The 26822-nt window shown below is 54.3% G+C and overlaps 1 protein-coding gene across 5 annotated transcripts; it reads left to right on the top strand.

Annotated features, from left to right (window-relative positions):
- Nucleotides 1-164: 164 nt before the first annotated feature.
- Nucleotides 165-26822, top strand: USP2 (ubiquitin specific peptidase 2). Of its 5 annotated transcripts, XR_503381.3 has the most exons (14): nt 165-269; nt 8407-9221; nt 21786-21836; nt 22348-22471; nt 22666-22777; nt 22874-22984; nt 23171-23235; nt 23755-23858; nt 23947-24027; nt 24174-24252; nt 24421-24528; nt 24700-24820; nt 25094-26180; nt 26595-26822. XR_503381.3 is itself a non-coding variant. In XM_008021202.3 (13 exons), the coding sequence occupies exons 2-13, from the start codon at nt 8448-8450 to the stop codon at nt 25179-25181; spliced, it is 1818 nt and encodes a 605-aa protein (XP_008019393.3). In that variant the 5' UTR covers nt 166-269; nt 8407-8447; the 3' UTR covers nt 25182-26822. The 5 variants fall into 5 exon arrangements, 4 of the variants coding, with proteins under 4 accessions (XP_008019393.3, XP_008019395.3, XP_008019394.3 ...); XM_008021202.3 differs by having other exon boundaries at nt 166-269; nt 25094-26822; XM_008021204.3 differs by lacking the exon at nt 165-269 and adding an exon at nt 2659-2766 and having other exon boundaries at nt 25094-26822.

Genomic DNA, 26822 nt, shown 5'->3' with positions numbered 1-26822 from the left:
ATAGCCTTGACGCGACTCAGTGACGCGAGACGCGGGGTGTGGCTCTGCCGGCCCAGGCGCTATGAGGCGGCTGCCCGCTGGGTGGCGCCGATTTCCCGGGGAGGTCCCTTCTGGGACCCCGGCGGAGGTGGGAGAGAGGCAGGCAGGAGCCGTGGCCGGGGAGCTCTCTGCGTCAGCTGCGGACAGCGACGCGCCAGCGCCAGCCGGGACTCACCCGCAGCTCCATGCTTGTGCCCGGTTCGACTCGTCCATCCTCCAAGAAGAGGCAGGTACGTGCCACCTGTCGGGAATCGGGGAGGGGGGATTCGGGGATCAGTGCCGGTTTGGGGCTCAGAAAGTAAGGTGTTCACGACAGCCTGGGCAGAGTGAACACTAGAAATATAGGGAGAGAGCCGGCTGTGCAGGGACGCTCCAGCTGTGTCTGCCAGTTGTGTGAGGGCTGCTTGCTGACAGCCCAGGGTGCCAGGAAAAGCCATCTGTGTGTTGATCAGTGTATTCTAAGGAAATGCTGCTTCGGCGGGTCCTCCTCGCTGTGCCCTGGTATATCGGTGGTATGTGGCCCGAGAGTGACACTGACACCCCTCCCCATGTGTGCGTGCAGGTCACTCGGTGCTCTTAAAGCTCCCTGGGTTCTATCTGGTCAGTTTGCTAAAGGGGGTTGGGGGCAGGGGGTGTGCAACAATTAAGCAGAAAGGGAGATTTTCCACCAATCCCTAACCAGAAAAAGTCAGCTTTGAAATTCTCACCAATCCCAAACCAGAAGCATGCACGCGGTGCTCCGAAGAGAGCAACTTCTCAACAGTCAAGGGAAGCCCTAGCCAACCCATTCCAGCCCTTCCCTGAAGAGTGAACATCCTACCTCCTGACCTGGCTGCCTTTAGAATGGGACTGAGCTGGAAGTAGTGGTAGGGGCTGCTCACCTCCCCTGGAATGGGCATGAGAACATCCCCCAGATGGACCCCGGTAAAGCAGAGGGAAGGAGAACTGACTGGGCTAAGGTCGAGGCAGGCCCCTTCCTTTGATGCTGTAGATGCAAGTCAGACTAGAGTCAGAATGAGGACTGGAATGAGGGCGTCCTCTGAAGTGCATCATCAGGACCTGGGCTGAGTCAGTAGCCTGTGCTAAGACAGGGTGGAGGCACCAAGCTGGGTACTCCCAGTCCTGGGGGAGAGCCATCGAGAAAACATCCTGGGAGCAGACAAGTGCACCAAGGCCAGAGAGGCTAAGAACCCTGTTCCTTCCTCTTGTGACCCTGCCCAGCCCGGCTCTGTGGCCCTGGAATCCTGAGCCTTCCCACAGGTAGAGTGGAACCACCCCAGAGGGGCCAAGCATTCTCCTGGTGGTCTGGGGGAAGCTGTGCTTGCCCTATTTTTCTAGGCAAAGGGGGAAGGAGCCCAAATGGGCTTGGCCTTTCTCTGCTTGGTGGACTGGACATCTAGGAAGATGGCAAGCCTTGTTTGCCCTTCCCAGTTATGGGACATGGTCAGTTCAGAAAACCGTGGGACTGTTCTCTGGCATTAGAAAGGCACACGTCTGGTCAGGAGCAGTGGCTCATGCCTGTAATCCCAGTACTTTGGGAGGCTGAGGCGGGCGGATCATGAGGTCAGGAGATCGAGACCATCCTGGCTAACACGGTGAAACCTCGTCTCTACTAAAAATACAAAAAAATTAGCCGGGCATGGTAGCAGGCGCGTGTAGTCCCAGCTACTCGGGAGGGTGAGGCAGGAGAATGGCGTGAACCCAGGAAGCAGAGCTTGCAGTGAGGCGAGATCACGCCACTACACTGCAGCCTGGGCGACAGAGGGAGACTCTGTCTCAAAAAAAAAAAAGAAAGAAAGAAAGAAAGAAAGAAAGAAAGAAAGAAAAGAACCCTTCCTTTCCCAGGAGTAACCTTCCTTTTCTCCCTAGGAAAGTTCTCCTGGTAAGGTGCCATTACTAATAATGCCACTAATTATAATAAGTGGAAGTATTCAATATAATCATCATGTTTATTGAACTCTTACTATGGGCCAGGAAATTTACAAATATTCATTTATTTAATCCTCACAACTGAGATAGACCATTATTATTATTATTCCTGTTTTGTAGATTAAATAGCTAAGGTTCAGAGAACTTAAGTGACTTATCCACTATTTCGGAGCCAATAAGGGAAAGCCTCCAAGCCCAGGCCCTGACGTCCATTAGAAAAGAATACTGGACTGAAACCTGAGTACTAGTCCCCTTTCTGCTTCTGGCTATCTGTATATGCCCTTGAGCAAGCTGCTTTCTTTCTCTAGGTCTACTCTATCTCAAAATTAAGAGTGGGGCTAACGGTATGGCTTCTTCCTGTTCTCTAATCCTGTGACTGACTGCTCTGGAAAATCCACTTTCTCTGTATTTTTTTCTCAAGTTCCACCCCCACCCCTCCGTGCTCTTTTCAGTCCTCTTTCCTCTTGAATCTCCCCATTGTTCCCCTTCAAAATGCCCCCCTTCCAAGAGTCCTTGCAGACCTCCTTGGCTGGCACTGGCCTGAAAGGGCAGCCCCTCAAGGGTGGGTACGCCACTGCCCCTTTAATTCTCCCAGGGCTTGGAATGCAAGTGAGTTGCGCTCACCATCTCTGCGAGTGTGCGAGGTCAGATAAGATACTATATATATCGGAGTCAGTAACCTGAGCTCCGGATTACCCAGCCCGGAGTCAGGCTCCAGCTTCTGGACTTTCCACTGCATTCCCTGCCCTGCTGTGGAAGAAGAAGCCCCCAGCTCCCATCCAGTGCCCCTGGACACAGGTCAGTAGCTGCCCCTTTGGTATCTGAGCTTCTCTGGGACTCTACCTAGAGGAAAGACATCAGTGTATCTAGGATAGCATGTAAGAGGCCACTCCAGTGGGCCTGGTGGGTGTCAGGGGCAAGACCAAAGGCTCCTCCGGAGGCTGAGAACAGAGGAAAGATAAGGCCCTAGAGGAGAGGAAAGGAGACCAGAGTTCTCCCCTGGGGAAGGGACACCAGGAGAGTACCTGGGCAGAGGTGGTTGGAAAAGAGAATTTAAGGATCCCAATACTGCCTGGAGGCCCATTTCTTTGCCTTGTCTTGGAAGCATAGAGATGCCCACCCCACTCACAACCCCAAATCAAGGAGCACCCTATAGAAACTGCCCTGGGCCCACCCACTTCTTCTCCACCAGTCAGGATTCTTGCCTTAATCTCCAATCTCTTTATCCTACCTCCTCCCCTCCCCCAGCTCTTGGGTAACTACTGGGAGCAGGAGAAAGAGAAATGGACCCAAATTCCCTTGGATGACCCCTTGCCAGGGCAGGCAAGAGGATTAAGCTGGTGGATCAGTGGGTGCTAGCCCCTGATAGACAGAGCCTAGTGACAGGCTGGAGAGGAGGGGGCCAGCTGAGGCCCTGGGGCCTGAGAGGAGTAGGCTGAGTTCAAGGACTGTTTGAGCATAAATATGCCCCTGCCCCCACAATCCCCTACTCTACCCACATCCTCTACACCTGCCAGGATTCCCTCATCCCATCCTCTAGGACCAGACCCTTGTGCCCAGATAGTGCAGCAGGTGACCGGAGCAGCTGGGAGGGCGGGTCAGAGTGCAGATGGAAGGAGACAGGGCCCCTCTCACCCGCCTTGTCCTTCAAGGTCAGCACATTCTGATTCTGTTAGCAAGTGGCCTCAGGAGGCTCTGAGGTCACCACTGTGGAGACTCCCAGCCACCTGGCGGGACTGGCTGGGACTCCCCACTCACCTTTTCTGGGCACCTGAGTAGGAGGGAAGACTTAACCCTGTTTAGGCATGCTTCTGAAACTCAGCTAGAGGTTCTCTATCCAGGCCCCAGTAGCAAAGCAGGCTTTCACCCTCAGAAAGCCAAGCAGATCTGGGCAGAGAGAAGCCATGAAGGCAGAGAGAAGCCATGAAGGCAGAGAGAAGCCTGGGGGCCAGGAGTGCCTGGAATTCCTGGGGAGCAAGTCCCTCCCCTGGCTCGGCAGGTTAGGGAGCCCTTCACATGAGCAACAGGAAGTGACAGTGGCTGAAGCAAAGGGGTTGGCTGCCCCAGGGGGACGGGGTTCATTTTAACCCCTGACTCACCCAGCATGGGTACCTTGAGGAGTGGGCCAAGCTGCAGCCAGGGTAGGAGGCTAGGGACTTGCTCATAACCAGGCCAGGGACCCAAGGCTCTGAGCTGGGGTAGATGCTGCTGCCAGGGAACACACAGGGGCTTGGCACAGTGGGTGAAATGGAGGCTTCCTGGACCATCTCGCGGCCGATCAGTATTGTTCTAGGGCTCGAGTTGCACCTGGCTTCACTTTCATTCGCCTGCAGTGGAAAATCCAGAAGGCTGCTCCTGCCAGAGTCTGTACACCCCATGTTGTACCTAGAGGAGAGGGAAGGAGACCAGGGCTCTCCCGTGGGGAGGGGACGCCAGGAGAGTACTTGTGCATAGGTGGTTGGAAAAGAGAATTTAAGGATCCAGTTCTGCCTAGAGGCCCATTTCTTTGCCTTGTCTTGGAAGTGTAGAGATGCCGGAGGGCGGACACCTGGATCCTGTGGCGGTCCTTCCCTCAAACCCCACCTACAGGTCCCAGTCCCGACCCGTCCCATGGAGAGCCAGGGAAGAGTGAAGCAGGGGTCTGGGCTTCAGGCCAGCTATAGCAGACAGAGCATAGAGCACAGGTCCAGCCCAGCTCTGCCACTGCTCCCAGTGTGACTTTGGGGAATCCACATCACTCCCAGCATCGCCAATTTCCTCATCTGTAAATGGATATTATAACAGCACCTACCGCTTAAAGGAGTCGGGAGGGTTCAGTGAGTTAATACACTGTGTCCCAAGCCTTAGTGCAGTTTTAAGCTTAAATAACTTCAGAAATACAAATGCTAAAAACTTCATTTGAAAGTTTCCATATTTAAATGTCTTATATATTTATTTTCTAACTGTGAAGGTTTTTTTAATTTTAATTTAAATAATTTAATCTGTCCAAAGCGGTGTGTAAGTTGGAGACATTTATGTCTGAAAGAACTCCAGCTTAAACCTGCACTAAGACTTTTTGGGGTGCTCTGTGCATAAAGCACACCTAGAAGAATGCGTTACATGGCGAGGGCCAATGAGAGCTGATGTAAGGCTGCAGAGAAGATGGACTCAGAAGCTGCATGTGAAGTACTCAGCATGCCTGGGGCCTGGTTCAGAGGTGACCAGCACTAGCCGGCTGGGGTGACAGCTGCTTGGCTCACATGTCCTGACAGGAAGCCCAGGCCTCTGTGCAGAGGAGTGCTGCTGCACCTCCCAGGAGAGGGAAACTGTGCAAAATGACAGGAATCTCTGACAGAGAAGGAAGGGTCCAGACACCTCAGTGAAGATGGCCAGGAAGAGGAGCTGGGCAGGGGACTGCCCCCGTTGTCCAAGGTGGCAGACACCTGGGGAGGCGCTGCCTGGAGCTGCGTGCCTGTACTTGCCAGCTCTGGGTAAACAGTGAAAGAAGCTGGGCAACAGGGGCCCCGCACTGGGCAGGGAGGGGTATGGGGGATCCCAGCCAATCGGCTTGCCTCCCACTGTCCCATGAAAGGGCCATTCAGTTCAGGCTGTTCCTGTGGCAACAGGGAGACTCGCAGCCATGTGAGTGCCCTTCCTGTCCCTGTCTTGCGCGGCGAGACTCCGGCCAGGGCCCCAGCCCGCTCTCCTGCCCATAGTGCGTTCTGTGGCCTCCAGGGACAGCTGTGCAGGTAATGCCAAGGGGCACCAACCCAGGCTGTGCCTTCACCTGGAAGGTGCTAGGACCTTTGAGAGTGAAACTGGGGGTTGTGGGAGGGGAGAGACATGTGGAAGGCCCCCACCCCAATAGGAACCCTCTCCCCAGACATGGGAATTGTAGCTAGATGTCAGAGCCGAGAAGCAGCTTCCATGGAGTATTAGTGATGGCATGACTCTTAGGGCTGCTGGGAGGAGGGGGAGGGGTCTGGCAATCACCTGCCAGATGGAAAGGAGAGTGGGGATTTGGGAGCCTTCCTGGGAATCTGTGGGCCAGAGGTGTGGCCCCAACTCCAGCTCTAAAGCCTTTCAGAGCTGTCTGTCGCTGTCCTCTGGACCTTGTTTGGCCCCAGCACTTCTGCGTCATCACCAGGGCCAAGGGATGTCACGGGCTTGGGGCGCTGCCCGTAGAATACCAATTCCCTGAGAGTCTTAGTGTGGAGGAGGGGGAGGGAGAGCTGTGGGGAGGAGCCATGAGCTCATACCCTTATTGTGGGGGTTGTATCTGATTGGCTGCCTGGTGTCCCAGAGCCCAGCTCCTGAGACCTGGAATCTCTTTGACTTTGCATTATTGATAGAGTTCTCCAAAGCGAAATAGAGCAGGACTGGGCCTCCCACCCCCACCCTGTGCCTCTGTCTGTCTCTCCCGCTACGGTTTCCCTCTAACCCTGTGTGATGTCATCCCCCAGTTACCTTTCCCTAGAAAGGGGTGAAAGTTGTGCTGGGCACAGTGGGCAAAGAAGTATACGTGGAGGGCCGGGGCCCCCTGGGCCAGGTGGCAAAAGGACAATAAGATGGACCAGGCCTTTCTGATGTCAGCCTGGACTGAAAACTGCTGGAGTTCTCAGGCAGGGTCAAGGAATGCTGTTCTGGGTCCTATATAGAAGCTACCTGCTCATCTCTCACCCCTGTACCTACCCCAAAGCCTTGTGTGGACTGGGATTCTAGAGCTTTCTGCCAAGCCCTTGCATTTGGGGTTTGGCACCATCTCCTCTCTGCCCTGATGGGCTGGGTTGCCCAGCCAGTGTCTGCTGAGTGGCCAGATGTCTGCCCACTGCCTGCTTCTCTCACTGGGGGCTGCCTGGGGAGGCCTGGTGTCCCAAGCTGAGGCTAGAGGCTGGCCAGGCTGGGAGACAGCCAGCCCTGATATTATCATAGACCTACAGAGGGCAGAGCCAGGCTGCCTCGCAGTAGCTCGGGGAGGAGATGGTAACCACTGTCATTGTGGAGCCCTTCACGTGTTGTTATCTCATTTATTCCTCACAACAGCCCTGTGAGGTAGGAATTATGAGGATGGTGGTTTTACTCATTTACAGATGAGGAAGTTGGGGCTCAGAGAGGTTACATGATTAGTGCAAGATCACCCAGCTAGTCTATCACAGGGCAAGTCCCACCACTCTGAGAGTCCTGGATGGCTCTGCTTCCGTCCCCCTAGAGAGCCCCCCAAGAGCCCCTGATGCCCTCGAGGACAGGCTTCTGACCCTACTTGCTCCTCTGCCACTCCAGCTCCATTGGATACAGGCTGCACGTTTACAGCAATGGAAGGCCTCTGGGGGTCCCCAATTGACCCTAAATCTGATGAGGGGGTGGTAACTCAAGGTTAAGTGGAAAGAACACTGGCCAGGATTTCAAAGACCTGGATTCCAGTCCTGGCTCTGCTGGTGTGTGGCTGGGGAGAAATAAGCACCACTTTTCCCATCTGTACAACAGCTAGATTAAAATTCATGATCCTCTGGGGCTTTCAAAGCTCCACATTCAGCAGTTCCTTCACTAGACCCTCCCCAGCTGCTGGACTGGAACAGGGAAGGACTGGGAATGCCACGTGCAGTGCAAGATTTGGGACTGTAGGGGGCCCCCTTTGCACAAACATCACCAGGACCAATTTGGGATCCGGATCCATGTCGGTAGAGGAACCCTGTGTTGGTAGAGGAACTCTTGGGAGGCCCAGGGCCCTAACTCCACTTAGAACAGAAGCTTAGCTCAGTGATGTGAGTGGGTTCTACTTCACGAGTGTTCCTCACTGTGGGACCAGCAGCAGGTGCTGGTGTCTGGGGAAAGGGTCTGGAGACCATGTTCTGGCCCCTCGCTGTTGCATGCTCACTCACGGCCTCCCCTGCCCACCCACACCCCATTACTTCCTCTCCTGAGCCTCCTTGGCCTCACAGGGGATCTGACCAAATGATCTTCAGGTCATTCCAGCACAGTCTAGGTTTCCAAAAAGACAGCTGCTCATCACATAAGTCAGAAGGGACAGAAGTGGTCTTAACTCCGGAAATATCCAGCATTCTCAACCCAGGGGTCTGTGGCATCCCCCCAGCTCAAGAGTTTCTGCAGTTGCTGAGGCAATGGGATTTGAGCTGGAAGACTGCGCGGCTTGGTGGGCTGTGGAGGTCGGGTAGCCCCTGCTTGTGTGTTTGAGTCTTTGAATGGCCAGGATGCGCTGATTCCCTGGGTGGCATATAAAAGCCACCTCATCCCTTGCACTCTCACTGAGGCGTGAACACACAGGTGCAAGCAAGCCCGTGTGCACACCTGTGTGCATGTGTGTTTCTCAGCAGCCAGCCTGTCTCTTGTGGAAATGGACTGGGAGCTCTTAGGTTCTGGCCCAGCTAGGGATGGGGAGCGGGTCTGTGGGAGCCCGACACCTGGCAGGGCCCTCTGACAACTACTCTCCTTGTCTTTCAGCCCATGAGGCTCCCAGTCCCCACTGAGTGCGACCCTGAAGGATGTCCCAGCTCTCCTCCACCCTGAAGCGCTACACAGAATCAGCCCACTACACAGATGCCCACTATTCCAAGTCGGGCTATGGTGCCTATACCCCCTCCTCCTACGGGGCCAACCTGGCTGCCTCCTTACTGGAGAAAGAGAAATTTGGTTTCAAGCCGGTCCCCGCCAGCAGCTTCCTCACCCGTCCCCGTACCTATGGCCCCTCCTCTATCCTGGACTATGACCGGGGCCGCCCCCTGCTGAGACCTGACATCACTGGGGGAGGTAAGCGAGCAGAGAGCCAGACCCGGGGTACTGAGCGGCCTTCAGGCAGTGGCCTCAGTGGGGGCAGTGGATTCCCTTATGGAGTGAGCAACAACTGCCTCAGCTACCTGCCCATGAATGCCTATGACCAGGGGGTGACCCTAACCCAGAAGTCGGACAGCCAATCAGACCTGGCCCGGGATTTCTCCAGCCTCCGGACCTCAGATAACTACCGGATAGACCCTGGGAACCTGGGTCGCAGCCCCATGCTGGCCCGGACGCGCAAGGAGCTCTGCACCCTGCAGGGGCTCTACCAGGCAGCCAGCCACCCTGAGTACCTGGTGGACTACCTGGAGAACTATGGTCGCAAGGGCAGTGCATCTCAGGTGCCCTCCCAGACCCCTCCTTCACGAGTCCCTGAAATCCTCAGCCCAACCTTCCGACCCATTGGCCGCTACACGCTGTGGGAGAAGGGAAAGGGTCAGGCCCCTGGGCCCAGCCGCTCCAGCTCCCCAGGGAGAGACAGCATGGTGAGTTTACCCTTGGGGACCGGGGATGGGCTGGGGAGGCAGCCACTGTTGGAGAACAGCCAGGCTGAGGGCTTGACTTCCAACCTAACTGATGATTGACGGCAGCCGGTGGCTGCTCCTGGTGGAGACAAACAAGAGAGGTCATCCCAGCACATCTGGTGCCCCTGGGGCTCCGTGCCAAGGGGAGGGGCTTTCCCACTCTGCCTAGAAAGTCCACTCAGGGCCTGTGCACTTGAGGATAGTCCAGTAGTGTTCTCAGGAATGCTCCGCTGCCCCCAGTGAACCACTCTTCTCACCTTCTCCTTTTCCATCTGAGATGCCAGTGCCTCCTGCAGGCCCTGTCCCGACCTGGGCTGGATGTGGGGGCCCCAGACCACCAGTGCACCCAGTAGCAGGAGGACGTCCTTGCTGCGGTTACATCTCCCCTTTTGTGCAGGTTTTATTCCCTAGCCCCGAGGCCTGGCTTTACATTTGGACATAAGACATCAGGGGAAGAGGGACTCTCCTCTGAGTGACACTGGCATGCTCAGGACTAGGGTATCAGACAGCAAGGCTTATCATCTGGCTTTGGAGAAAGTAGTGGAGAAATTTTTATCTAGGGTTTGAGACAATCCAATACCTCTATTCCAGCCCTGCCTCAGCTGGAATGAGAGAAGAGGCTCTGCTGGAGACTGACCAAGGGCTGGCATGGCCTTGCTCGCAACTAATCTCTGAACGCGCCTCTCTTGGGGCACTGACGACATCTGCCTTTCTGTAGTTATTAGTGTGCCCATTAGGTGGCAAGCTCTCAGAGGAGGAAAAAGAAATCCTGTCTCTAGATCCCCTGCCACGTGCCTCCCACAACGGGAGCTGACCTGCTGATTGGATGGATGAATGGATGGATGGATGGATGGATGGGTGGGTGGTGGCATAGGTGGGTGGGTGGATACACGGGTAGTGGCAGGTGGACAGATGGACAGGCAAGCATATGGACAGAAGGGCTGGGTGCTGTGTCTCCTCCATTACCTTACATACCCCTCCCTACTGCTAGGACAAGTACATTTTGAAAACAACAGCCTGCCACAGCAAGAAATGCTGTTTGGAGGGCTGATCCAGACAAATGCAGCAGGGGTTCAGGACTAGGGGCAGGACCTTGAAGCTTGCATAAGTAAACATCTTGAGAGGGCAACTTTGATACTATTACTTAGGGAGTCTTGGCTTTGCTATGCCATCTGTGAAGTGGCACAGGAGATAGAAATGCTGGTGCCTCCCAGAGCTTTCAGAACCTGACAAGGCAGGGCCGGATCCACTGTAGAAAGGAGTGGAGAAGAGACGTGTGTCACGACAGAGCTGGCCTGGGGGGAAAGTATCAGCTCTCAGGGGGCCACATACTGGGCTTGTGGTGGAGCAGGATTCACTTGGACTCGGCTGGTGCTGTGCATCCCCAGGGCAATTAGAATATGGCTCTCCTCAGAGGGGTTTGGGTCCTAGAAGCCTCTGCAGGGCTCCCTCCCCTTGCTCAGAAGAGAAGGGTTGTTTCATGGTCAGCAGTGCCCCTTAAAGTGGGGTCTGCAGACTGCCTGTGTCAGAGTCACTGCAGGGCTTAACGATTCACCCAAACCCACTGACACAAACTCTCTCGGGATGGGGCCTGGGAAGCCGCTCTTTCCACAAGCTCTTTGGGTGATCTCTAGGCCTGCTGAGATGCAAAACCTCACCACAGACTAAACTACAGACCCATCCTCAGCCCCAACCATGAGAGCAGTCAGTATTCCCCTTTACTGGGGGTCAGATTCCACTGGGAATCCGCCTCCTCCAGGCACAGGCATGGCCCAACCCTCCTGGGAGTCTGCTGCCCTCCACCTCTCCAGAAGGGACAACCCTGGCTCCTCCCCACGGCTCCAGGGCCAAGGTGAAGGGAATTTTGAGAGAGGATCTCAAAGAAGTGGCAGATTGCCCTGGGACAAACTGAGCCACCTTCATCCAGAAGCAACTCATAAGGCGCTTTAGCCGGGAATGCCCTGCAGTTGAGCTAGTGTTTCATTCTGAGCTCATGCCCCAGAAGATACTGCCAACCAGCAGAGGCCTCTCCAGGGTCAATGGTACAAGACTTTTATTTAACCTCACCCCGCTCTCTCCACCCCTCTTATCCTCATTTCCTGGAGCAGAGTGCATCTTGCTGAGGTGAGAACAACCCTGCTCGCGGGGCCTGGACCACTTCTTTCTAAAACTGGTTCCAGTTTCTTTCTAGATCTCCATCTGGGGATCTTGCCTTCTGAGGCACTCATTTGTGTTGCTCAGTTGACTAGCAGTGTGACCTCAGATAGGCCCCTTAGCTTCTGAAACTGTGTCCTCCTCTATAAAATGAGTGATTATAGTTCCCACTTCATAGATTACTTGAGGAATGAAAACATAATGTATGTGAAAGGGCCTGGCATGTTGCCTTATAAATGTTAGTCCTCCTTGTACCCTTCCGGTGCTTTGGGAGGCAAGAGATGTGTGTGAGCAACAGTCCCTGCCCTCAGTGCCTTCACAATTCACTTAGGGAAATAAGTTTGTTTTGCTTTTTGGAGATGGAGTCTCGCTCTGTCACACCCAGGCTGGACTGCAGTGGTGTGATCTCGGCTCACTGCAACCTCCACCTCCCGGGTTCAAGTGATTCTCCTATCTCAGCCTCCCAAGTAGCTAGGACTAGCGGCATGCACCACCACACCAGGCTAATTTTGTATTTTTAGTGAGATGGGGTTTCACAATGTTGGCCAGGCTGGTCTTGAACTCCTGACCTCAGGTGATCCACCCGCCTTGGCCTCCCAAAGCGCTGAGATTACAGGTGTGAGCCACCACACCTGGCCGAGAAATAAGTTATTAAATAGGTACAATGAGAGGGCAGCCCTGGGTGTTCTTGAGTGTCACAGGTGGAGGGAAAGGGAGAGGTCATCTGAGGCTGGGACAGGCTGCTCGTGACCAGTGGAAGGAACAGTTGGCTGCTCTAACCTTGGACACCTATCAGCTGGGCTGTATTTCCTAGACTATAAAAGGGAACAATCACGCCTGCCCTGCCCACCTCACAAGCATGCCGTGAGGCTCAAAGCAAATAATGAAGGTGGAGGAATGTGAAATCAATAAAATGCTGCGGAAGAGGTCATTTAAACTTAAGGGGGAAAAAGAGATCATAGAAAGGGGGCATTTGGCAGCTGATTAGAGTAGGAAGTCTCCCCCGTACCAACCCCGTGGGAGAAACAGAGGTAAAAAAGTACATCCTGTGTCCCAGGGGGTTCTCAGGGTAGCTGACCGGAGCTACAGCTGGCATTCATTAAGGGAGGTCAACCGCAGGCTGTGACCAGGGAGAACGGTTCTAGCCAGACTTATTTCCCTCATTAACAGTAACATTCAAAACGAACCTTTGAATATCACAGACTCAGCTGAGCATGAGTACAGAGCTGGCGGGGGCGGGGGGCAGGGGGCACCACATAAATTCAGAATTATCCCCTCCCCATGCTTGTGTAAGCACCAACAAAATGCCAGGCCAGGGGGGTGCAGCTCAGCACTTCTATAACGAGGGCCTCTCCTGAGACTCCACCTTCTGCTTAAAATGCAGAGAGGAGGAACAGTGATGGTGGAAAAAAAGCATTCACTACCCCCAGTGGGGACTCCAAGTCAGTCCAGGTGGTTCAGCCCTGCAGAGAGCCAGGAGCCCGAGTCCCAACCCTGTCATCTCCCCACTCCACCCCACCTCTCCTGTTCCCGGGGCCTATGGAAGGACAAGCTGTTCCCACTGAGCCCTGCCAGGGCTGCGCTTTAACCCCTACAATCCTTCCTAATCCCCCTCTGCTCCACCCCTCCAGCTGCTCCTCCCTAGTCCTGGCATTCTGCCCGCTGGCCTCTGCCCAGCCCTTGCCCCGCCCTGCCCAGGCCACCCTCTCCTCTCCCCAAGAAGAGCCAGGGGTTGGCCCAGGGCCCTCCAGAGCACAGTCAGCAAGCTGGGCACCTGCAACTCGGACGCAGAGCCAGGGCTGAGGCTCAGAGTCTGGCCCAGCCTATTCTCACCCACCCAGTCTCTTCGACACCCTTACCCTCTGCTCCAGGATCTGTTTCTAGGAGCAAAAGGTCTGGGAAACTGAATACCTGGGTCCTATTTGCCACTGGGGCTGCTGACTCATCTTCAGAAGCCTTGGGTTCCAGCTGTTCAGTGACAGAGAGATTATATAAGCTGAGGTCATGTGATTTTTCCCTCGGGTGGGACTTTGGACTTGAATGCTGCCCTGCAGTGAGCGGAGGTTACTCCAAAGAGAACAAGTTGCGGATAGCAGGGGCTGTCCTGGAGCTCCTAGGTGGGAAGTACAACTCGCCTCTCGTTCCTTGTGTTCTCGCTCCGTTCACGCAGCCATACTGGCCTGCATCCCTGCTGCCTTGTTTGTCCAGCTTGGCAGCCTGAGATCCTGGGGTCTGTCCTCACCTACTCCCACCCCAGGTTCACTCAGCCACCCTGAGGAGGTTGAACTTCCTGAAGTCATGAATCTGTGTTGGCAGCATGAGAAGGTCACCAAAGGACCTTAAGCCAGAGGGACCCCTTGACCAGGAGCTGTACTAGCTGCTGCGAAGGAAAGGGCAGTGGGTTTGTGGTTTGCGACTAGAATCAGCAAGACACTGATGTCGCCATGCCTTGCAGACTGGCTGTGGGCTGTATCCTGGCTGTTAGCCTTGGTGCTGCCTTATCCAGGCTCAATTTCTCAATCGGTGCTCAGCACCCTCCTCCCACCTCCTCCTCCACCCCCACTCCAGGATGTCTTCATGAGTTAATGTGGTGCTGGGGTGGGGCTCAGCAATGCAGAAGTTAATCCAAGCCTGGCAAAATGTTCCTTGCCCCTGGGGGAGCCGCTCCACTGACCACCGGCTGCAGAAATGAACGTCATGTTCAGAGCCCAAAGCTGCACACGTGGCCCCTTGTACCTTCTCACCTCAATATATACATAAAACTAGCACCCCAGACAGAGATATATGCAAAAGAAGGAGGTGTGTGGGCCTCTGGAATCCAGCTGGTTCAGGCCAGACTGCCTGGCCTCAAAGGAGTGCAGAGCTTTTGGCCTCTTGGGGTCCATGTCATGCAGGGAAGCAGACCTTCCTACACAGAGTGGGGAGGATGGGCTGACCCTCTCTCCCCAAGGTGCACTGTGGGGCAAAAGCCCAACCCTTAACAAGGACTCAGAGCCCCTACCTTTTCATCCATCAATCAATCAGGCCACCGGTCTTTCCATTTGCTGTGGTAATCGCAGGCACATGCTGGGAGCCAGGCTTTGAGACATCTGCCTTAGCCCCAGCAGTGTCCCCAAACCCTGGCCCAAGCTGCCCACGCAGATCTGAGAGAAGCAGGATACTCTCAGTCCCAGCCCTCATAGAGCTAGCCCTGACTTTCATTTATATCACTCCATCTCATGCCAGGAAGGACTTAAGGTGAAAACAATTACTTATCCTACAGGGGAAGCAGGCCAAGCCCAGGTTCTGAGGAACAGCAGTCCGGATGCAGGAATGAGCCCAGCTCAGATTAGCTTAGTGTATTTGAAGCACAGAGAGTCACTGAGCCAGAGCCGGATTCAGATGCCAGAAGCCTCTATCCTTTGTATCCATCCCACTCCAAGAATGGCAGTGAAGAGAAGGGGTCTCACAGAGACCTGGCTGGCTGAGAGACGAGCCAAGGTCCTTTGTGGCCATGTCCTGCAGCAGTCAGACCTGCTTGACTAGACTGGACCCTGTGTGAATTCTTTCCTCCCACCCCAGACTTCTCAAAGTGCTCCCACACTAAAGCTTTCGCCTCTGGCCCTCCCTGCTCCTAGCAACCCCTCTAACCTCCTAAATCCCAGGGAAGAGGGAGAGCAAGCTAGCAGAACACCCAGATGTCCTGGGTGGGAGTGCTTACATCACTGTGTCTAAGTCATGGGGAAACAGGCCAAATGCTATAGTGGGTGAGCACCTCTTGGGCAGGTCCCCCCAAGCCCAGCAGCACATGTGTTCAACATGCAAAACCAGACTCACACCCCACCCTCTGAGGCTTAGTGGGACTCCCAGGATTCCCAGCAGAGCCTGGTCTGGCCCTCTTTAGAGACAAGATCAACACCGTTTATTAAGAACCCACTAAGAGAACCGAACCCACAACCCTGCCCTTGAGGAGGTTTCGGTGTGCGGGCACAACCATGACAAGCCACACGCAATCTAAGACCATTTATAGGACTTATAAACACTTATAAGTGTTTATAGGACTTTGAAACACTTATAAAGGACTTTGAAACACTTATAAAACAAAGATAAGCATATTAAGATAAATTAACACCATGCAAACTGAATGCGCATAGACTGAGGATGTGCAGTAATGGAGAGTTTAGAGCTGGGTGGAGTTAATTAGGGAAGTCTTTTGGAAGATGCAAATTTTAGGCAGAATTTACAAGTAGGTAATTGGCAGAGAGCAAGAAGTACATCTCAGAATTTCCTGTTAAAAGCGTGGGTTTTGCTGTAAGACAAAGCCCCACATTGTCATTTATTCTTTGCAGTCCTGGAAATTCATTTGACCTCTCTAGGCTTAAGGTCCTTCACCTATAAAACAGAGGTAATAGGCCGGGCGCGGTGACTCACGCCTGTAATCCTGGCACTTTGGGAGGCTGAGGTGGGCAGATCACTTGAGGTCAGGAGTTCATGACCAGCCTGGCCAACATGGTGAAACCCCATCTCTACTAAAAATACAAAAATTAGCCGGGCATGGTGGTGCGCACCTGTAATCCCAGCTGCTCCGGAAGCTGAGGCAGGAGAAGTGTTTGAACCCGGGAGGCAGAGGTTACAGTGAGCCAAGATCGTGCCACTGCACTCCAGCCTGGGCGACAGAGCGAGACTCTGTCTCAAAAAATAAAATAAAATAAAAAATAAATAAAATAGAGGTAGTAGTTACTACAGCATGATGTTATTATAGAAATTAACTGGGATAATATATATAAAACCCTTAACCCAGTTCCTGGGATCTAATAAGTACTTAATGAGTGGCAGTTTTGGTTTTTCAGCAGAGGATAAGCACAGGCTGGTCGACAGCAGGGGTCAGAGAAGACTGAGGGTGGTGGGCCTGTGGACAGACAGCCTTGGAGAAAGGCTACCTGAGGCTTCGGGACTGGATGCAAGGGCAGGTGCTCTAGTTGTGATCAGATGATCAGATGCAAACATTGCTTCAGATGGTGTAGGGCTGGCTTGAAAGCGTCTGGCTGGAAAGGAGGCTTGGAGAAAGGCTGCTGCAGTTTGTCCAGGGTCCAGGTTCAGTCAGAGTCTGGGTGAGGACAGTGACTGTAGAGATCACCCGTCCTCACATGCCCACTCTCACTGATCACAAGCAGACTGCCTGTGGTTCCTATCCCCTGCCCCCTCCTCCCACCACACTGCTGGCACACAGGGGAGGGGGCAACTGTCGCCACTCCTCTCTCATTGGCATGAAATTGCTGCTTTGTGGGTGGCCTAGGGTACCGCCATACATGTGTCCTGGACACAGTCCCCACGTAGCTGTGGTCATGTGTGCGTGTACATGTGGGGATGAGCACACCAGAAGGAACAGAAGGAGCCCACAGATGAGTAACAGCATACACTGCTGCCTCTTGGAGTATTTTTAAATGCTAAAAATACTGGCTAAAAATAGCCAGCAAGCTCCAAACAAGACACTTTCTCTAGGCAGATTCGTGAGCTTCCCTGTTAGGTGGAGGGGTGGAGCATCAGAAATGAAGCCTAAAGACCCCTGATCTTCAAGCATGGTTGTGCTTAGGGTCAGAGTAGAACACTCGCCCCCATGCCAGCTGAGCGCCTATTTCCCCACTATTTATTACTTTCTTCCCAGCTCTCCAAAACAAGTCAAATTTGAAAGTGGGTACAGCTGGAGCTGGGTAATTGGTTAGAAGAGACCAGAAAAGGTTCTTTTCAGAAGCCAAGTGAGAAGGTGACCTATTGGGCCTTATAAAATATGGGCACTGCCTCTCTTGAAAGAGGCCAGACAGGACTGTTACGAGGAGGGCAGCTCAGCCCCTAGGCCGTGAAGGTCTATCTTCTTAACCTGGGCCCACTGACCTCCACTGACTGCATGAATTTGGGGCTTCACCAGGGCCTGAGCACCCCCAGAACGCTAGACAAAAGTTTGTGCATATGCGTATTTCGCCCTGAAGAGAGAAGAGCTTTCATCACGTTCTCAAAATGGTTTGCAGCCCCCCAAGAGTTAGGAAGTGTAATGCTGCCTTGGGGGAAGTTCACCCGGTTGACACTGGGTCTTGGGGAGACGTCCTCTACGGGCCCCAAAGATCACTTATCCTGAGCTGAGCCTCAACCCCGAGGCCGGCCAGGGCCTCCGGGCTCCGGTCCTGCCTCCCCCGCGGGCCTGCCTCGCCTGGGGTCAGCGGGCTGGGGGCGCCGCGGAGCGCGGGGAAGGCCCGGCGGGGGAGGACCGACCTTGCTGCCTCGTTCGGGTCCGCGTGCTGGCGCCGGGGGCGGGACGGAGGCGGGGTGGGGCGGGGCTGCGGGCCTAGCCCCGCCCCAGCGCTGACGTCGCGGATCCCGAGGCGCCGGCTCGGCAGCCAGTCGGCCGGAGCGCGAGAGCAGGGACCCGGGCGGTTGGCGGCGCACGCCGGGGAGGTTGAGGCGGAAGAGCGCGCGTTCGGGCCCCGCGGTAACGGTTACCTCCGGGCGCCGCGGACAGTGTCCTGTGGCGGTCCCGCCGGCTTCGGCGTCCGGACTGTGGCACCGCGCGGGGACTCCCCCCGCGCCCCCGCTGCCAACGTTAAGCGAGGGCCAAAGCCCGCCGCCCGCCCCCCAGCATGCGCACCTCGTACACCGTGACCCTGCCCGAGGAGCCCCCCGCCGCCCCCTTTCCCGCCCTCGCCAAGGAGCTGCGGCCGCGCTCCCCTCTCTCCCCGTCCCTGCTGCTCTCCACCTTCGTGGGGCTCCTGCTCAACAAAGCCAAGGTACGCGGGCCCTTTTCTGGGACCCCCGCGCCGAGAGCCTGGGGTCCCGCCTTCTCCCTGGCCCCTGCCCGCCACGCGCCCCTAGGTGAAGGGACGGATTCTTCCCAGCCCCCACCCCTCCTTTCCCAGGGTCTCCTGGCAAGGAATGCCCCCTCCCCAGGTGATCGCACGCTTACTCGCGGTCCCCTCCCCTGGTGGATGTCCGACGAGCCCCCCTTTCCCCCTCCCTCTCGGTGACCCCGGCACCAGGTGGTGGCTCTTGGCCTCTCAATTCCTGGCACCTATCAGGACAGGTGCAAGAAAGCATAACCTTGACTGGGTCTCGGTCGGTGTGCTAGGGCAGCACGCAGGACCCTGCGGGGGTATTCCTCCGAGGCCAAACCCCGGCCAGGAAGGCTGGGCAGAAAGGGGCCGCCTCCCCCTCACTGTCCACCAAGGACTCTTTCCCAAGGGTTGGTGACGGGGGTCCTTTGACCCTGTGAAGGGCAGAGGAGGTGCAGACAGGTGACAGAGGGTAACTTCCCCTTCTTTCCGTCCTCTCCATTTCTGCAGCGGGCAGCGGGTCCCTCCGAGGAAGCAGCCCCCAGGGGAATGCCGGGGCCGAGGCTGGGCGCTGCCGGCCTGGGGAAGGGATAAGGGGCCCGAGCTTGACAGGTCTTATGTAACAGGCACCAGCTCCCATGCTGGCAGTGCATGCCCTGCCCCGTGCCAGGGCCACACCAGGCTTCCTAGCTGCAGCCAGGACTTGAGGCGACCCTCACCACACAGGTGAGGTAGGCGGGAAAGCCCTTGACTGGGGTCTCAAGTGTGAAGACACAAACCTCGGCCTCTCCTACCAAAGGGTCCCCAGATGCTACCTCCGCATTCACCCAGGCAGGGCTCTCCTGAGCCCCCGCTCCTCCTCTAGAAGGTGAATGCTATTTGCTGACGGTGGAGGTGCCATCTGCTCCCTGCAACAGTGTTTGCTACTGAGTCAAAACTAGGTTTGCTGATGGCTCAGTGGAAGGAAGACTGGGTCCAAACTTTCTCAACTCTTTGCACATGTGTCCCAGTATAACACACCTGGGGTCATTTCCTTCTCTGGCTTTCCCCAAAAGAGGCTGGCTTTGCAGGGTCTCCCACCTTCTGAAGTTCTAGCCCCTTTTCTCTCTGTCGACCCTGAGGTAGGATTGTTTGTCCTGTAAGAAAGGTCACTCTGGGGACATTCTGTTCCCCTCTGAAATGAAAAGTGCTGACTTTCCCTGGAGCTCCTGATTTCCTATTCTTGGCAGAAGAATATCTGGCTGGGCATAGAGCAGCCCCGCTCCCCCATCCTTTGTCGCCCCCACTCCTGTTATCCACCCGCCTTCTACACAGAGCACCTAGAAATTGGCATGTGGTTTTCAGCTCAGGAAATTTTAGACAAAGGCATCAACTCCCACCCTAAAACATAACAACTAAGGGTCCTAACGATGCCTTAAAGGAGCTTCTCCCATCTCCCCACTCCCCAGGCCAACAGAGGGGTTAGATCGTCAAGAATAGTAATCGTGGGTGACAAGGTATCCTTCTTGCCCCTCACTGCTGGGTGAGAATTAAGTGTCAACATCTTAAAACACCACAGGAGTGCTTCTGTAGACAGATGACTCCGTTTTCCCATTTCCCCACCCCCATTAGCGCTGAGTGACTGTTGTCTCAGCTGAGGGCCTGCTTTGGTGAACATTGACACGGTCACCAGTGGTAGAATGCTTTCCCCTGCAGCCTGTTTAGACAGATGTCATCTGAGGCACGGGGGCTAAGAACTAATAAAGCACTGCCAAAAATAGACGTAAGGGTGAGTATTCTGTTGGGGGCAAGCTTCAACATTCAGTTCCTAGTGGGCAACATGGAGACTTTTGCAGCATTTCACCTATTCTGGAAAATGCTGAGAAGGTCTTTGTCCCAGGGAATTATCTCTGTTGCGGCCCTCTTGTTACTGTCAATAAGTCAGATTCAGATGTTGTTTGGGGCCATATACTGCCAGCCCTAGCCAAGTTCTCCAAGGATGCTTATATCCCACCTGCTGCCAATTGGCTTTTCTCTCTAGCTGCAGGTTTAAACTGGGTCTCTTTTCTGGGTATATTTTTTTTCCCTACCTGTTAGGGCTAGCCCTGACAGCTGGCCAGGAAGGGATCCTCTTACTTGTGGGATCGGTAAGGCAGTTCTTGAGAAAAGCCCTCCTTCAGCCTGCTCCTCCCCCACCCACCCCCCTCCCCGCCCCCCCCCCCCAGCTGACAACCTCATGGGCTTTGAGCTGCTGACAGCCTCATAGGCTGTCAGCACACGGCATGAGTAATTTTAGCTGAGTTATTTCAGGCTCCTGTTCTGATCAGGGCTGAGCTGGCCCCACGCATGCCCCAGTGTTGCTCCAGAGTTGCCTGCTCCCAGTCCCCTCCCTGAGAGAGGGGGTGGCAGACTCATCTGCAAACTGTTTCTTTAACCCTTTGAGCCTGAAGGTTTTCTGACTCCTTGGAGATATGCCCAGGATTAGCCAAGAGACCTTGACAAATAAGCTCAGAGTCCTCAATCCAGCACCTGTTCTCTCTCCAGCCCCCTCACCTGCCTCCGCTATAGGGCCAACAGCAAGAGTGGCACTTTCAGCCAGGCCCTTGCCTCTGCGGGCCCAATCTGCCATCTCCAGGATTCCCAGCCAGTGGCCAGTCAGGATGTTGAAACCTGAGCCAGGCAGGGAGGATTCTCCCAGCCTTTAATCAGCCCTTAGGAGCTGATCTCAGCTGGAAGGAATTTCACCTGTCTCTGGCAATTCAGAATGGCAGGCTTGCTTGAGTTTTTCCCAACTGAAGATCGAAACTCAAGGTGTTTTGTTATTTAACTTTTCAAAACCTCCTCAAAGTGTCTATTATGAGAGCTACTTTATATATTGGACTTCTAGGAGTACAAATATAGGTCATTTGAGATAGCACCTGGATTTGGGACTCAAAATTTCTTATAGTAAGGAGTCAATATGTACCAAATATGTGAATTCCCAGTCTCCATTATAGCAGAGAATGGAGAATAACATAAATATGGGGGACAGGGAGATACATAGTCAATATATACTCAATAAAGCAAAGCCCTGAAGAATATTTTTGTTGGGTGTTGAAAATAACAGGCATTTAGGCCAGGCACGGTGGCTCACGCCTGTAATCCCAGCACTTTGGGAAGCCAAAGCGGTTGGATCACCTGAGGTCAGGAGTTCAAGATCAGCCTGGCCAATATTGCAAAACCCCATCTCTACTAAAAATACAAAAAATTAGCTGGGCGTCATGGCACACACCTGTAGTCCCAGCTACTCAGGAGGCTGAGGCAGGAAAATCGCTTGAATCCACAAGGTAGAGGTTGCAGTGAGCTGAGATCACACCACTGCACTCCAGCCTGGGTGACAGAGTGAGATTCTGTCTCAAAAAAAAGAAAGAAAATAACAGGCATTCCTCAATCCTCTTTCCTACAAAGTACATAGACGGGTAAAGTTGAAGAAAGAATATTATGTGTGGCCTGCTGCCTGTGACCCCAGCTGGTTAGAAAATTGAACAAGAGAGCCCCGCACAGGCCTGTCATCTTTGCTTCCACCTTATCGCCATATGTTCTTTGCTTGCAGAATTCTAAGAGTGCCCAGGGTCTGGCTGGTCTTCGAAACCTTGGGAACACGGTGAGTTCCTCCTGGCCTGCTTCTTCCCCAGGCCCACCCCCTACTATCCTGACTGGAGCCATATAACCAGAGTTCCCTCCTGGTTGTGGCTGACTTCCTACCCATTTAGCTAGTTGGCACTCGCCCTTCCCGGCTGGTGTTTCACAGAATTGCTGGGCTGTGCTTTACCCATCCCCAGCAGGAAGCACTGCTAAAAGGGAGTTGCTCTTTTACCCGTCAGCCTGCTCTTCTCCTGGATCCTTCCCCTCAAGGACACCCATCACTTCCCACACACTTCTGTCCGTCGCATCCATGCCCTTTTGTGCACCCCTATAGTAAATAACCAATTACATTACCTATGCCTGGAGTGGGGATTTGCCTCACTTCACCCCTTTCACTTATGAAAAAAGGAACTTGAGGCTATGAAAGGATTCATTTCTAGGTAGATGAACCAGAGAGCCTCTGGTAGTAAGTAACAGAGGTGAAGGTGGGACTCTCATCTCCCCACTGATTGCCTGGTCATCTCTTGCAGTGCTTCATGAACTCAATTCTGCAGTGCCTGAGCAACACCCGAGAGTTGAGAGATTACTGCCTCCAGAGGCTCTACATGCGGGACCTGCACCACAGCAGCAATGCACACACAGCCCTCATGGAAGGTGAGGGGCCCTCTGTCACGTGCCCCTGCCTACCCCTGGATGGTCCTCCATTCCACTGGGGCTGTTCTAGGAGTTGTGTCTTAGACACTCCTATCCTGTCTTTCTTTCTCTGCTTGCTTTTTGTTGGGATTCTAGTTTCAGAGTTTCTTATAGAAAATATCTCAGCTGTCCTATACACTCTCTCCTTCCAATAGAGTTTGCAAAACTAATTCAGACCATATGGACTTCATCCCCCAATGATGTGGTGAGCCCATCTGAGTTCAAGACCCAGATCCAGAGATACGCACCGCGCTTTGTCGGCTATAAGTAAGGGCCTTGCAGACATGTCCTCCAGGGTGGGTGGCAGCAGGAGCAGGTTCTTAGGATAAGAGGTGTTGCTCACCCTCCTTCCTTTGGGTTCAGTCAGCAGGACGCTCAGGAGTTCCTTCGCTTTCTTCTGGATGGGCTCCATAATGAGGTGAACCGAGTGACACTGAGGCCTAAGTCCAACCCTGAGAACCTCGATCATCTTCCGTAAGTAAGAGGAGAATTCTGTGGGGAAGCAAAACTTTTGTGAACTCGAGATTTTTACCCACCACTTTGGGGTTAATGATTTGGGAAGAATCTGATTTACTTTTGAAGATGAAGGATCTAGATTGACAGACCCTTAAACTTAAGTTTTGAGCTTTGACCGAATTGTCTTCTCTCTCCGGTTCCCAGAGATGACGAGAAAGGCCGACAGATGTGGAGAAAATATCTAGAACGGGAAGACAGTAGGATCGGGGGTAAGCACATGGAAGAGAAGATGCTTGTTTTCACTGTTGCCTGCTCTTGCCTGAGTGGAGCATAAAAAGCCCTAAGAATCATTCTCCCGGGGAAGCCTGTTTCTGCCCAGTGTCCAACAAACCAAAGCAGGAACAGCAAGAAAGAAGATGCTGTGCAGGCCAGGCGTGGTGGCTCATGCCTGTAATCCCTGCACTTTGGGAGGCCAAGGCGGGTAGATTACCTGAGGTCAGGAGTTCAAGACCAGCCTGGCCAACATGGCGAAACCCCATCTCTACTAAAAATACAAAAATTAGCCAGGAGCCATGGTGGGAACCTATAATCCCAGCTACTTGGGAGGCTAAGGCAGGAGAATCACTTGAACCCAGGAGGCAGAGGTTATTGTGAGCCGAGATTGCGCCACTGCACTCCAGTCTGGGGGACAGAGCGAAACTCCATCTCAAAAAAAAATAAAAGATGCTGTGCAGAAGACCATGCTCTATTTCCTGTATTTCAGCATCTCATGGCCTTCTCTTCCCCAGATCTCTTTGTTGGGCAGCTAAAGAGCTCCCTGACGTGTACAGATTGTGGTTACTGTTCTACAGTCTTCGACCCCTTCTGGGACCTCTCACTGCCCATTGCTAAGGTATGCACCCCAGTTTCCCACCTTGTTGAACTCCCTCTCCCGTCCTTTCATGTTGACCTCTGACCTTTGCTTTTTTTCCCCTTCCCAGCGAGGTTATCCTGAGGTGACATTAATGGATTGCATGAGGCTCTTCACCAAAGAGGATGTGCTTGATGGAGATGAAAAGCCAGTAAGTCACCCTTCAGTAATAGCAAGAACAAATTTCCATGGGACCTACTGGGAAGAGGCTGATACCAGCAGATCCAGCTGAGGAGTGACTGGACTGGGGCCCACTGACTTCCCCCACAAGTTCTTTCTGTTTGTCTTCTCTCTCAGACATGCTGTCGCTGCCGAGGCAGAAAACGGTGTATAAAGAAGTTCTCCATCCAGAGGTTCCCAAAGATCTTGGTGCTCCGTATCCTTAAGATCCATCAGGGCTGGGACATGACTTCCAAGGGGGACTGATGACAAGGGGCCAACAGGTGAGGGGAGCAGAGTCAGAAGAAACGGACCGTGTAGGCTTTCCTTTTGTTGTCTGCCCTTCTGCATTGGTTTGACTGTCCTTGACTCACGTCAATGCCAGATCTGAAGCGGTTTTCAGAATCCAGGATCCGAACCAGCAAGCTCACAACATTTGTGAACTTCCCCCTAAGAGACCTGGACTTAAGAGAATTTGCCTCAGAAAACACCAGTGAGTATCTTCCAGTAGACAGGGCAGAATGAAGACGCAGGTGTGCAAGGCCGGAGGGAGGGCAGGAGGAAGGGGCGCTGCCAGCTCTAGCTGCTGAGAGACGCGGAAGGAGAGGCTGGAGGAAGTCTGGGCAGGGGGGCCTCGGGGGCTTGACGGCTGCCTCCTCCTCAGACCATGCTGTTTACAACCTGTATGCTGTGTCCAATCACTCTGGAACCACCATGGGTGGCCACTATACAGCCTACTGTCGCAGCCCAGGGACAGGCGAGTGGCACACTTTCAACGACTCCAGGTGAGAGCCAGGGCAGGGCTGGAGCCCCTGGCTGGAGCCACCCACCCCCCCCCACTCCCCCCACCCCCCCCCACCCTCCCCCACCCCCACCAACCCCCAACCCCCCACGGCTTACACCTAGAATGGATGGGAAAGTTCAGGGCCACAAAGCCGCTGCCCGTGGGGAGCCTCCCTGAAAGGCCGGCCGGCCGGCTTCCGGGGCACCGGAAGAGGCCGGCGCGGGGTCTCCGGGTCCTGCCCCCTCTCCGGGCTGACTCCCCACTCTCTCCGCAGCGTCACTCCCATGTCCTCCAGCCAAGTGCGCACCAGCGACGCCTACCTGCTCTTCTACGAACTGGCCAGCCCGCCCTCCCGAATGTAGCGCCAGGAGCCACGTCCCTTCTCCCTTCCCCGTGGTGGCCCCGCTCCCTAAGTTTCTTAAAAAGACAAAAACAACAACAACAACAACACACAAACCTGACGAGAAAAACAAACGTGAAGCTGCCGAGCAGGAGTGGACGCAGCCTGGTCAGGGTCTGGAGCAAGCAGCCGGGCTCATGAGCTGTGGCCCGGCAGGGAAGATCGCCTGGACGTGGAGCCAGCGTCGCCCCGTGCCCTCGGCGTCTCCGTTTGCATTTGTAAACTTGTGGGCTTCCTATGTGTCAGAAACAACCGCGTCTGTGGGGAGCAGACCCTCGCTGCGCCGCTGCCCGCCGCAGTGCCCGCGCCTCCGAGGGGACAGCGCCCTCTGGAGCTTGCTGGGAGCATCGCCGCCTGGACGCCCGCGCCTCGGAGAAGCCGGCGCCCATCTCCATCCGCACCGCTCGCCGGTCCAGAGCCCGAAAACACCCATGAGCCAAGAGCCCTCTTCACGCTGCTAACTCCAGGGGACAGACGAAAGGACATCTTTGGAAAACGCTGGTTTTGGATTTTAAAAAGCCCAACTTTTTTTTTTTTAATTTCCATAACTAAAGTGTTCAGACTGGAGTGCTCTCCTTCAGGCCTCTTCATAGCTGGGACATTGCACTGGTCCTTTGTTTTTCCAAGTACAACTTTTCTAATGCTAGCAGTGGTGCTAGGTGGGCGTTGGCCAGGCCCCAAGCACAGCCACAGTAGACCTGGGATCTAAAACAAGTTTCTGTTTGGGGGGTTCGGGAATTTTTTTTTTTTTTTTTTTTTTTTTAATGTTATGAATGGAATTTAGTTGCCTCCAAGAATTGTGCCTTATAGCATTTGGGGACCAGGGGGTAACTGCCCCTCCCTGAAATATCCCTCAGCCTCTTCCCTTTTCCCCAGTGCCATGTTCAAACCCGCCCGGGAAAGGGATCCTGCCCTTAGCCCTGGCTCGTTGTGCATTGCAGTGAGGCGAAGAAGAAAGCAGGTAGGAGATTCCTTCCAACGGTGCATCAAGTTCTTCCCGCCCACGTCCTCTAACCCACCCCTGGTCTGCTCCCCAGCTGTTTGAAGGATAGCACAAGCCCCTCGTCCCTAGAGCTTCTTTCTCCCCTTTTATTTATTCTCTTAACACCCCTTTCCCCCCGGCCTTCCTGCCCCTGCCCCCTTCTCAGAGCCTCCTAGACAATAGGCCCTTTGGACCGAGTTTCTCAGGGATGCCCAGGCCGCCCCTCAGCCCTTCTTGGCGTTGGTCTCCAGTCCTGCCCTGGGAGCTGGAGCCTGGGTATTTGGGGCCATCTTCCCTCAGTTGTATGGTTCTTTCCTGTGGGCTCAATTTTGCCCTACATAGTTGGACAAAGCTCTGTGCTGTCCTAGTGAGTAAAGCTGTTCACCCACACAGCTGGGCCCGGCTTGTGCCCCACGGAGCCTGGCACGTTCCAGGCCCCCAGGAGGAGGCATCAGAGAAAGACACCCTGAGTTTTACTGGCCTGACACCCTTCTCCAGGGAAGACCTGTGAACCTGAGCCCAAGGGCAAGTATACACTTGTTTACTGTGTAAGCAAGAGTAGAAGAATGTCTAATGTACAGTGGAACCTTGTACAGAATAAATAATAGCTTTGAGAAATCA

The sequence above is a fragment of the Chlorocebus sabaeus genome, chromosome 1, assembly GCF_047675955.1.
Source record: "Chlorocebus sabaeus isolate Y175 chromosome 1, mChlSab1.0.hap1, whole genome shotgun sequence".
In the NCBI taxonomy this organism is placed as follows: domain Eukaryota; kingdom Metazoa; phylum Chordata; class Mammalia; order Primates; family Cercopithecidae; genus Chlorocebus; species Chlorocebus sabaeus.
This window is presented reverse-complemented; position numbering and strand designations above follow the sequence as displayed.